The sequence below is a fragment of the Nyctereutes procyonoides genome, unplaced genomic scaffold, assembly GCF_905146905.1.
Source record: "Nyctereutes procyonoides isolate TBG_1078 unplaced genomic scaffold, NYPRO_anot_genome, whole genome shotgun sequence".
Taxonomy (NCBI): domain Eukaryota; kingdom Metazoa; phylum Chordata; class Mammalia; order Carnivora; family Canidae; genus Nyctereutes; species Nyctereutes procyonoides.
This window is the reverse complement of record NW_026575043.1, coordinates 2,621,419-2,633,694: the sequence shown is the minus strand read 5'-3', so window position 1 is coordinate 2,633,694 and position 12,276 is coordinate 2,621,419. Positions and strand designations below refer to the sequence as shown.

Sequence of the window (12,276 nt, the reverse complement as noted above, 5' to 3'; positions counted from 1 at the left end):
GGCAATTGAGGCCACCTACATTAACAAGAAATGCCCCTCTACTGGCAGTGTCTCCGTTTGAGGGTGAATGGTGTTTGGCGTGGTGACCAGATGAAGATAAAGAGGACCATTAGTCATCAAGAAAGACTGCCTCTACCACATCTGAAAGTATAACTACTTAGAGAAACATCTTAAGAACGTCCCTATACCTGTCCTCCTGCTTTATGGATGCCTAGATCAGTAACATCATCACAGTAGACAATTGCCACCCCTGAGTAAGACCATTGTACTTCAACATGCTCAAGGTCACCAAGCCCACTGGCATCAAGAAGCAATCTAAAGGTTCTGAGACAGGACCTGCCAACCCCAAACAAAACAGAGTTGTTTTCCCACTCATCAGTCAATAAATCACGTCAGCCCAGATAGCATAATGTAAATTTTGTGTGAATCGATGTTAGGCTAAAACTTAGGGGCAGTTTGTTAATTTGTGATATGTAATCGGTTCAGTTGTGCCCTGTAAAAGGATATGTCCAAGTCTTAACCCTTCATACCTATGAATGTGACCTTGTTTGGAAACAGAGCATAATTAAGAATCTTGAGGGGCACCTGGGTGGCTCAGTTGGTTATGATCCCAGACTCCTGGGATGGAGCCCTGCATCAGGCTCTCTGCTTAGTGGGGAGTCTTCCTTTCCTTTTCCATCTGCCTCTCCTCTAGCTCATGCTCTCTCATGCTGTCTCAAATAAATAAAATCTTAAAAAAAGAATCTTGAGATGAGATCATCCTGGATTTAAGGTATCCTTATGAGAGAAGGAGAAGGACATCACAGACACAGAGATGCAGAACAGAGGGCCATCTGAAGCCGGAGGCAGGCAGAGACTGGAGTGATGCAGCTGCAAGCCCATACACCAAGGACTGCTGGCCACCACCAGAAGCCCAGGGAGAGACATGGAACAGAGTCTCTCTAAGAGTCTCCACAAGGAGCCAACCCTCTGATTTTGGACTTCCAAAACAGTGAAAGAATATTTATTGTTTTAAGACGCTCAGTTTGTGGTAACTTGTTGCAGCTGCCCTAGGGAAACCGATAAATGGAATTTCCTCATAAAGATTCACCTTCCAGATAATGTTAGCTACCATCTGACCTACAAGTTCTTCAGCTCTTCATCTCCACTCACAATAGGGGTTTGATAGCAGAAGTAATGTGAGAAATTGTTTCATTGATAAAAACACAGACACTCATGCATGGATGTAATGGGACAGCCTAGCAATCCCAGGACTCTGTGGCCAGAGAGTCTGCATCCTGGAGGAAGGAATCAGTCTAAAAGCTAAAATTCAGTCATCTGACCCCATGTGGATAATAAAATGTGGATAATTCTGTCGTCTGATTTTTTTTTAACTGTCTCCAGTATACTTTATGAGTAAGATGTTTGCTGGAATCCTTAGACAGTGGTTCTTAACTTACTGTACTATAGATTTCTTTGGAAGTCTAGTTGATCTTATATAGATCTTAGGATAAATATCTGAGTAAATACAATAAATTATGAGCTTTTTTCTTTTAAGATTTATTTATTTATTTGAGAGAGAGAGAGTGAGAAAGTGTGGGTGGGTGGGGAGAAAAAGAGTCTCAGTGGACTCCATGATGAGCACAGAGCCCAACACAGGGCTCACTCTCAGGACCCCAGATCATGAGCCAAAACCAAGACTCTGCCATCCAGGCACCCCAAAATATGAGCTTTAATAATAAAACACCAGATTGAAATCGTTTTCAAAATATTTTTATTTTTATTTTTTTCAAAATATTTTTAAATGTCTGATATAGTTATATTTGTGCTTCTTCATTGGCACTTCAGAGTAAAATAACAATTATAATATTTTTTAGGTTCTCGTGAGCATTAACAATATTTTGAGATATCTGTAACCACAGGAAAGTGCTAGGAATATGGCTGTGATTTCCAATGTCAACATAGCCACAGGTATGGCTAGTATGACGGGTCTGTTTGCTATGCAGTATTCATAATTGAAAGGAATGCTAAATTTCAGTTATTGTTTAGTGAAAACAAAAATTTTTCTCATCTATATTTGTCAGTTGAGTGGAGAGTGGATTTTAAGGAGACAAGATTAAGAATAGTGAGACTAGCTAGCTAGGGACAATAATCCAGATGTGAGATAGATGACAGGGTCTGGACAAAAACGGTGGCAGTGGACAAGGTGAAAAGCGGTCAGATAACAAAAATATATAGGAAATAAAATCAACATATCTTGTAGATAGATTGAAGTGGAAACAAAAAAGGAGCTAACAAGGAAAAAAAATACCATATTTCTGGCTTGGATACAATGAACCATGGAGATTGAAAACACTGTCAAGAGAGATTGTGAACCCTTGTGGAGAGAATTTTGATGTGGCTGCACAATGTTGAAATGGTGATGTTGAGAGAGCAGTTGAATTTACTAGTTTGGAATTCATGGAGAGCCCTAGATTGCAGTTACAAATTTGTGAGTCTGCCATAGGTGTTTAGAGCAAGGAGTGTGGTTTAGGCTGCCTAGAGTTAATTTAGTGCTATAGTGTCCAGTATGGTGGACCAGCCATATGTGGTTATTGAGCAGTTGAAATGTTGCAAGTCTGAACTAAGACATGCTATAAGTATAAAATACCTATTGGATTTCAAAGACCTAATTTTTAAAACTGTAAATTGCTATAATTTTACCTTTATTACATGTTGAAATTGTAACATTTTTTACATATTGGATTAAAATATTTGGTTAAAATTAATTTCACTGGTTTATTTTTTCTACTTTAAATGTGGCTACTGGAAAGCTTAAAGTGCCATATGTAGCCAATATTTGTGTGACTTGCAATATATTTCATTATAATGTGGCTTGCATTTAATTTCAAAATATTTTGAAATTAGAAACGTATGCTCTGCTAAAGACACTGGTAAGAGAATGAAAAGTCTGCCTTTCATTTCATATTGCAATATTTGCAAATCATGTATGTGTAAAGGATTGTATCTAGAATATATTTTAAGAAATGCTTGAAACTCAACTGTAAGAAAATAAGCCCAATGAAAGAATAGGCAAAAGAGGGACACCTGAGTGGCTTAGCAGTTGAGCGTCTCTCCCTGCATGGAGCCTGCTTCCCCTCTGCCTATGTCTCTGCCTCTCTCTCTCTCATGAATAAATAAATAAAATCTTAAAAAGAAAAGAATAGGCAAAAGATATGGACAGACATCTCACCAAAAAGATATACAGATGGCTCATAAGCATATCAAAAGATCCTGAACATAACTGTTATTAGGGAAATGCAAATTAAAACAGTAAGCTATTAGACACCTGTCAGAATGGCTAAAATCTAAAACATGACATTACCAAATGCTGACAAGGGTATGGAACAAGAAGAATTCTCAATCTTGCTAGTGAGAATGCTGAATGACACAGCCACTTTGGAAGACAGTTTAGCAGTTCCTTATAAAGGGACACATACAACCCAGCAATTGTGCTCTTGGTGATATTTACCCAACTGTTTAAAAATTATGTCAACAAAACCTGCACACAAATACTTATAACAACTTTACTCACAATGGATAAAAAGTGGAAGCAACCAAGATCCCCTGAAATAGGTAAATGAATAGACAAACTGTGGTATAGCCATACAAAAGAGTTACTTAGTGATAAAAAAGAACAAGATATCAATTCACATAACAAAAATGGATAAATCTTAAATACATGCTGCTAAGGGAAAGAACCAGCCTGAAAAACAATACTTTTCAACTCCAGAAGTTGATAAAGATGTGGGACCTGTGCTGTTTCATGAGGTTTTATCAGGGCAGCTGGGACCCCTGACTGAAGATGATGCCTCCTTCCTATACAATTTGGCACAGATGTACCATCTATTAGCTCCTTCAAGGACTCCCAGCTAAGGCATCCAGAGGTTCTGCAGGGACTGTCTCACTATATATAGAAGCATGTGACCCTTTTTTCCCATGAATTTTTACTATACATATTCAATCAAATGGTATTAAAGTTTGCTTTTAATTTTTTTGTAAAGAAGATGTATATATATTAAGTCTTTTTAAAAAGGGAAGAATAAAAATAAAAGTTAACAGTCAAATTGAGGATTCCAGCTGACTACAGTTTTCTGGGAAGTAGTAATAATTTGATCCCTTCTTTTTTGTTAATTTCTTTCGCCTTTTTCGCTGATTTTTTAAAATGCTTGTAGGCTCAGAAGAGTCTACATGATTATGACAGATTAGATCTTGTACCCCCAGTCTTCTGACTTGCATACTGGGCATCCTATTTTGATAAATACTGTATTGCCAGTATCTACAATTTGGAACATCTCGGTATTCGAGTCCAGTAATTCAGGGCACAAACTCAATTTTAACGATCCAATCACAAAACAAAAAACAAGTTGAAGAAACCTCCCCCCTTGTAAGTAGGGCCAGCCCTAATCCAGAGGCAGCCCATCCAGTCTTCTTCCTGAAATTTTAGCAACTAAAAGCATTCTGTTTACAATAAGAAAACCGTTCCCCCCCCTCCCCACACCCTGATTGGAATGTCCCTGAATAGGTTCATGTTGACCCTCCCCAAAATCAACCTGGAGGCCATGCGACTCCCGCGGTTCTTTTGTCTTTAGGCAGTTTCTTTTCTTTTGCCTTTTAAAAGATCCCAGTAATTGCTAATCGGGGCTCTTTTCCTCCTCGGAGAGCCCGTTTGCGCAAACGTTCAATAAACCCTCTTGCTAATTGCATCTGCCTGTTTGGGGTCTGGGTCTCTGGGGCGTCCACCGGGCCACGTTGGCACCCGTGAGCCAGGGTCCAACAAAGTAACTCTATTATAACCTGTAAGAAATTATGAAAAAAAGTTAATTCTATTACTGTTACTTGTTTGCCAATTGATGGTTTAGCCAGATTATTGGGTTCTAGTGTGAATTATAGTTGACACAGCAAGATCTCCACACATTCTGTGAACCTGTTCTCAACAAATAGCACAGATTAGAAACTGGAATAAATGTTTAGATGAAATCAGACCAAGAAACTCTGGGCCTTGGGCCTCAAATAGTAGCTTATGGGCAGTTAGCCTGACCTACAGGAATTTTTTTCACACACCACAGCCAATGTAAAGAGGAAGCAAAACAGCTCTAACTAATGCTCCCACCCTAGACTGTCCTAAGGGCTGTAGTCTTTCCACAGCTCTAGGCTCCTTTTGCTGTCATCTGATACAAAGTACTTCTATAGTAATAAGGTTTTCTGGAGAAAGGCAAGCCATATGCCTCATGGCCTTCGTAGCCCTTGGAAGGACCTCCCGGAGGACACATTTGAACTTGTTCAAATAACTCCCTTCTCTGAATTGCTTCACCTAGATCTCAAGTCCCACTGAAAATGCTGTAGATGCATAAACAAAGCAGTAAGGTATTAAGAACTAAAAGATAGTCAAGTAAGCACTGAGACCTTATTTCTCAAACATAGTGGATGGTGTGAGCAAAATAAACCTTGCAATCAGAAGAAATCTGTTTGCTTGTTGGACCAACAGTTTCTAGGTCATTAGACCTACCCACATATATTACAACTAAGAGCCTACAGTCTTTTGGAAAATGTGGGTGGCTCTTAAAAGAACCTTTAGGTTTAGGGAAGGAGACGCTTACTTGGCACGTTTACTTGGAGCTGGTGTACTTGGTGACGGCCTTGGTGCCCTCGGACACGGCGTGCTTGGCCAGCTCCCCGGGCAGCAGCAGGCGCACGGCCGTCTGGATCTCCCTGGACGTGATGGTCGAGCGCTTGTTGTAATGCGCCAGGCGCGACGCCTCGCCCGCGATGCGCTCGAAGATGTCGTTGACGAACGAGTTCATGATGCCCATGGCCTTGGACGAGATGCCCGTGTCGGGGTGCACCTGCTTCAGCACCTTGTACACGTACACCGAGTAGCTCTCCTTGCGGCTGCGCTTGCGCTTCTTGCCGTCCTTCTTCTGCGCCTTGGTCACCGCCTTCTTGGAGCCCTTCTTCGGGGCCGGCGCGGACTTGGCGGGCTCGGGCATGATGGAGAGAAAACAGACCTTCCTCAAAGAAAAGAAAAGAAAGTGAAGCGTGAGCAAAGTGCCGCTGGTCCCTTTCATATAGAACCTCTCATGCAAATTAGGTGTAAGTTAAAGTCCTGTGTCTGATTGGTGACTATTCAAACTAACGTCAGAAATCAGTTCTGCCCAATCAAAACGCGAGAATCCGAAAGTTGCATTTCCATTGGTTAAGATAAAGCCGCAACCGTAACCAATGCAAAACCTTCTTTTTCGCGCCCAACAGGGGCTATAAAAAGGTGCTCGACTTCGCTTTCGCTTTTGCAACCACTTGCAGTGTGCTGAGATTCCTGATGTCGGGACGCGGGAAGCAGGGCGGCAAGGCTCGCGCCAAGGCCAAGACGCGCTCGTCGCGCGCCGGGCTCCAGTTCCCGGTGGGCCGCGTCCACCGCCTGCTCCGCAAGGGCAACTACGCGGAGCGGGTCGGGGCGGGCGCGCCGGTGTACCTGGCGGCCGTGCTGGAGTACCTGACGGCCGAGATCCTGGAGCTGGCGGGCAACGCGGCCCGCGACAACAAGAAGACGCGCATCATCCCGCGCCACCTGCAGCTGGCCATCCGCAACGACGAGGAGCTCAACAAGCTGCTGGGCCGCGTGACCATCGCGCAGGGCGGCGTCCTGCCCAACATCCAGGCCGTGCTGCTGCCCAAGAAGACCGAGAGCCACCACAAGGCCAAGGGCAAGTGAAACTTTACTAACCCAGCAGCCCCTATCCCGTAAATGAAAGGCTCTTTTCAGAGCCACCCATATTTTGTGGAAAGCGCTGGGATACTTAAAAACCCTAGGTGACGTGATTTTTAAAATTTCTCTGTTTAAGAAGTGATTCAGTTCTTGTTATGTTCTTGATTCAGTTCTTGTTACGTAGTGCTCATTTCAAGTGTTGAAGGACCTAGCGTAGTGGCATAAGGTAGGTAAATGACAAAGATGGCAATCGAAACCATGTTGAAATCGTTTAGCTTACATATAAAAACGTTCGTAATTGTGTATGTGGTATATTCAAGTTACGGTCCGAAAGTCTAAAACGTAACAACTGAGGAGGAAAAGAACCATTACCTTTCCAATCACATATATAAGGGCGGGCTTTTTGAGTTTTACGGCCGACTGTATTCTTACTAGACTTTTTTTTTTTAATATTTATTTATGATGGTCACACATTGAGAGGGGGGGGGCAGAGACCTAGGCAGAGAGAGAAGCAGGCTCCATGCACTGGGAGCCCGACGTGGGATTCGATCCTGGGTCTCCAGGATCGCGCCCTGGGCCAAAGGCAGGCGCTAAACCGCTGCGCCACCCAGGGATCCTCTTACTAGATATTTTGTGTTCGTTTTCTGGCTTTTTACAAAAAGAGCAATTAAGTACATTCAAATCCACTCTTAAGTGAAACCTCGCTTTTATGACCTCAATTTCAAGTAAACTAGGAATAAATGTAACGAAATAATGTTTCTATATTCAATCCTTCATGGCAATCCAATCATGTCTCAGGAAAGCAACCTGAGAACCAATTAGATAACAGCGCGGGACCTACGAACCCGACTGATCTATAAATAAGGTCAGAACCAGCAGCTGACTGCTTCCGTCAGTTTACGTTTCTGTATGGTTGTCTTGGCTCGCACGAAGCAGACGGCGCGCAAGTCGACGGGCGGCAAGGCCCCGCGCAAGCAGCTGGCCACCAAGGCGGCCCGCAAGAGCGCGCCGGCCACCGGCGGCGTCAAGAAGCCGCACCGCTACCGGCCCGGCACGGTGGCCCTGCGCGAGATCCGGCGCTACCAGAAGTCCACGGAGCTGCTGATCCGCAAGCTGCCGTTCCAGCGCCTGGTGCGCGAGATCGCGCAGGACTTCAAGACCGACCTGCGCTTCCAGAGCTCGGCCGTCATGGCGCTGCAGGAGGCGTGCGAGGCCTACCTGGTGGGGCTCTTCGAGGACACCAACCTCTGCGCCATCCACGCCAAGCGCGTCACCATCATGCCCAAGGACATCCAGCTGGTGCGCCGCATACGCGGGGAGAGGGCGTAAAGCTTCCCCCGCTGATTGAATTAAACTCAAAGGCTCTTCTAAGAGCCACCCACTTTTTCTCTAAAATTGCTGTAATTGTGTCCCCTCAATTTCGAGTCTTTTTTTAAACCTGTTTGAAGTTGGTTCTTGGTGTTAAGGTGAGCTCTTAAAAGATGGAGGTTTGGTACGTGACATTTGCTCTTTCCCTGGGCTTTCAGTTGTGTCCTCCGCCCCTCCTTTCAGCCTCTCCCTATGTGCAGATGTAAGGTGCAGGTGTAAGTTCTCGCAAGTTTGGGCAATGACCGTTGCAAAACTAGCTATGTGGACATGTTTGACTTCATGTCTGAAACTTTAATTTGCTCAATTCCCATGACTTGATAAAAGTAGTAGCCCAAATAAAGAAACTGAGGTGAACTATTCACACAGTAGAATAATTCAGTCGTGGATTTTATCTCTGGTACTAGAGAATGGATGACTGTTGCATGTTCTCTGCATAGTTTAATTTTACTTCATCCCTCCATCAAAAACTAGAGTGCTTGCTATGTGCTCCGCATTGTTCTAGGTGCCAGAAACAGAGCAGTGAATAACATGGGTAAAGTACCCTGTGTGGAGCTCACGGATACCCTCTTTGTGGGTGACAGGAAATAAATATAGCATTTTGGTAGGTAACAAGATTAAAGGGATTGGGGCATCTGGGTGCCTCAGTTGGTTAAATGTCTGCCTTTGTTCTGGGCAGTGATCCCAGGGTCTTGGGATCCACCCTGTGTCCAGTTTCCTGCCCAGTGTGGTGCCTGCTTTTCTCTCCGCTTGCTGCTCTGCCTACATGTGCTCTCTCTGTTTCTCAAATAAATAAAAAAAATCTTTGAGAGAGAGAGAGAGAGAGAACAGGCCAAAAGATTAAGGACTGCCAGATAGTGGAGGCATGGGTAGTAGAGGGTTGTGGTTTTAAACAGGGTGAGTGGGGAAGATTTCACCACTAAGACGCCACTGAGCCGAGGCAGGAAGCCAAGAGGGAGACAGGAGACAGGTGTGCACACACCTGTGAGAAGATCATTCCACAGAGAAGCTACAGTTGTGACTAAACAGATCCTAAGCTGGTAGAAAATTCGGGGTCATGGCCACAGGTCTGATGACCAACTAGATAGAACCAGGGTTGTCTTCTGTTTTCTCAGGCTGGAGTTTCTAGGTAAATTCAGTATTGATGCACATGTTTATAATATTTTTTAAAAGTATGACTCCATGTTCTTGAGCACACCCAATTTAGATGGTGATCCAAGAGGCAAGGGCAGGAATGGTTAAGTGTTTATCTCATGGAGGTTTGCCAGCCTGTTTCAAGGACACCAGTAGCTAAGGAAAGAGTATTAACTACGTGATAATTTATTTAAGATACAAAGAGATCTGAGGTTCCAAATAATCACTGTCATCATTTTTCAGAAGAAAGTACATAAACAAACTGAGTAGTTCCACACCATGCCTCTGGTCACCTAGCTAGTAAACGATGAAACAAATTTCAGCCCAAGCTCTGGGCCTCAAATCCCTCCAATTTTAAGCATATTTTATTGCTCTTTTGTAGTTGCGTACATTATTATTTTCTCTACGAGACAATATTTCATGTCCTGGATAACAGAGACCATGCCTGGTTCACCTTTGTGCTTTGATAGAATGATAGATAGAGTTGAGTGATGTAGGTATTCCTGACACGGGAGGCTTTGAGGAACACGTCTGGGCATTTTGAAATGAGAGCAGAGTTTTTTAGAACAAAAGGCAAGACTGGGTCTTTAGGAGGTTCAGTGTATAAAGAATGAGTTGAGACAATGAGTTGAATGAATTGAGAAAATCCACCAAGATAAAAAAGAACCTAAAAGCCAAAACTGAGGCAGGTAGGACTGGGACTTGTCTACTAGATTGTTGGGCTGGAATGTCCTTTAAAATACTTTGGCTATCACTGGACTCCCAACTCAGCCTGACTTTATTCACAGGCTGTAAGTCTGACCATATAGAAGCCTTCCTCCACTTTCCATCGTGTCTTCTTGGTCTCCCAAGCCTTGTACTGATTCCACCTAGCTCAATCAGGATTCCCAATTGTGTTGAGCATCGTTCATCTGAAAAGGAAAATGTGCTCCTAACTAGACTTGTATCATTTTGTTTTCTCCTCAACTAAAGCAAGTATTGCCAATATTTACAATTCATTTGTATTGTACCAGGAAACTCCAGTGTCTTACTGTAGATGTAAGAACTCATCAGTTTCCCTCTTGTCTTATTGATAATATTTGTAATTATCCACTTAGGTAGGAATTACCTACATAGTAGCTATGGCAGGGACTACCACACAGCTGTCCCCTGAAATGGGTTTTCCTTTCTTACACACTAATTAAACTCCCTGAGCTTCTTTTGTAGCCAGTGTGGCCATCGACTATTTTTGGCTGATGGTATGTTAACAAAGGCAGATTTATGGCATCCTCAGGACTTCAGTAAATGGTGGGGGTGTTTCCTTATCCTTTTCTCCTTCATTCAGGATGGAAAGTGAACAAGATAGCTGTAGCTGGAGTGGACATCTTGGACTACAAGGTGGAAGGGGTATGATATGACTGACAGCTAGATTCACTTGTAGGAAATGACCTTAATGTCTTCAGATACCAGATTACCACCAGGCAGGCCATTTCTGATGCACAAGGCCTCCCCTATAGGCTGACAGTTACATCCCAAGCAGCCACGCCTTTTATGTCGGTGTTGTCTGCAGACGGCAAATGTGGCTAAAGCAGAAGTCACCAGTGGGTGGACAATATAAGACTACATAAATACTGAATACCTCACAAATATTTGGTGTCTCACAAGTATCTGGCGCTTCTTGGTTCTTTCGTCTTGTGCTATCTCTGTGAAGCCCACAAGCTCTACTTACTTTCTCTATGTGAAACATGTCTTCCAGGCACTAATTTATGATTTTTGGTAAATATAGCTTTTCAATTATGCCTGTATCTCATAAAATTCCTTGTTTATCTATTCAACACTTCTTAGAAGTTTCTTACTTAGGAATTACCTACCTAACATTTCTTATGTTTTATTCATCTGATTAGTTGGTCTCGTCTTGGTCCTCTGTAGATTTTCATAGCAGAATATATTTGAGAATATTCTCAAATAATAGAGAAAACACACGTTGCACACAGAGGGAGAGGAGTTCTCTAAGGAGAGCAGGTCCCCATTCCAGGCCTGAGCATGAGAACTAGACTTTTATCGAGTTTAACCAGTGACTATTTTAGGTTGTTGGTCACTTCCAAGTGTATCTAATACTAACTCTTAGGTGTACATAAAAAATAGTCCTTAAGAGGATCAATGGACAAGATTTACTATCCTAGCATTCCTTTCTACATTTCAGTAAGATCTTACATTTTAGTAAGGTACAGCACTAGGACTTCTACAAAATTCCTGTGAACCAGATGAATATATAAATACCTCGCCCTTGTTAACTATAGTCCATAAATACAAACTCTGCATCTTTGTCTGCACATGGATTTTCCTTTCCTTATTGTCTTTTTCCTTATCATTGTCTCTTGCTCCACCTTCCTTCCAGAATTGCTTTTCAAGATAAATCCATTCAGCTTTGGCAATGCTAAAGTGACCCTCAGAGGCTTACCCCTTCTGTTAAGGCTGTAAGATTACTATTTAAATGTCCATTCTAGAGTAGGAACCCTGTGAGGTCAAGGATTGTTTTTATCCTGCTCACTCTTTCCCAAGTATCTCACTTTCTGAAATTTAACAGGCTCTCACTCACTACCTGAACAAATAAACTCAGAAGTTCTAGTCCTTTCACTCAACACGTCCTTTAGGCAAGAATTTGAGGCACATTCAGATCTATGATCCTGGAATACCAACTACCAACTACCACCCTGCCTGCCCCACACTCCATGATCCAACAGAGAAATGCCTGTAAGGGTGGACTTGTCAAAAGTGAGGACAGTAACTGAAGTGCTGTGGTTGAGATTAATCTCAAGGTATTTTGTACATCTATAGCTGAAATTGTATTCTGTTAATGATTCCTATCAAGCCTCCTAAGGGAAGGTTACCCAAACCTGGCTTCTTTGCTGGCTGCCTGACATTTCTCCAATGAGGCATTGTTCCCAGGCTGTTTGCTCTTGCTGCTTTCCCTTCTTCCTCTTACAAATCCTAGAGGCCTGAATGCTTCTATTACTTGCAGAATAGCCACAGTTGAGTAATTCAATAGTCTTTCTTTTCAGGAAGTCTTCCTC

The 12,276-nt window shown here is 42.9% G+C and overlaps 3 protein-coding genes across 3 annotated transcripts; 2 read left to right on the top strand and 1 right to left on the bottom strand.

Moving 5' to 3' along the window:
- Nucleotides 1–1,793: 1,793 nt before the first annotated feature.
- Nucleotides 1,794–6,041, bottom strand: LOC129507672 (histone H2B type 1-C/E/F/G/I). Its single transcript, XM_055322251.1, has 2 exons — nt 5,619–6,041; nt 1,794–4,815 (listed from the first exon to the last, which is right to left on the bottom strand). The coding sequence occupies exon 1, from the start codon at nt 6,006–6,008 to the stop codon at nt 5,628–5,630; it is 381 nt and encodes a 126-aa protein (XP_055178226.1). The 5' UTR covers nt 6,009–6,041; the 3' UTR covers nt 1,794–4,815; nt 5,619–5,627.
- A 296-nt stretch (nt 6,042–6,337) lies between these two features.
- LOC129507670 (histone H2A type 1-E) lies at nt 6,338–6,967 on the top strand. The gene has a single exon (XM_055322249.1). The coding sequence runs from the start codon at nt 6,338–6,340 to the stop codon at nt 6,728–6,730; it is 393 nt and encodes a 130-aa protein (XP_055178224.1). The 3' UTR covers nt 6,731–6,967.
- Nucleotides 6,968–7,360: 393 nt separating this feature from the next.
- On the top strand, nt 7,361–8,091 carry LOC129507669 (histone H3.1-like). The gene has a single exon (XM_055322248.1). The coding sequence runs from the start codon at nt 7,634–7,636 to the stop codon at nt 8,051–8,053; it is 420 nt and encodes a 139-aa protein (XP_055178223.1). The 5' UTR covers nt 7,361–7,633; the 3' UTR covers nt 8,054–8,091.
- The last annotated feature ends 4,185 nt before the right edge of the window (nt 8,092–12,276 follow it).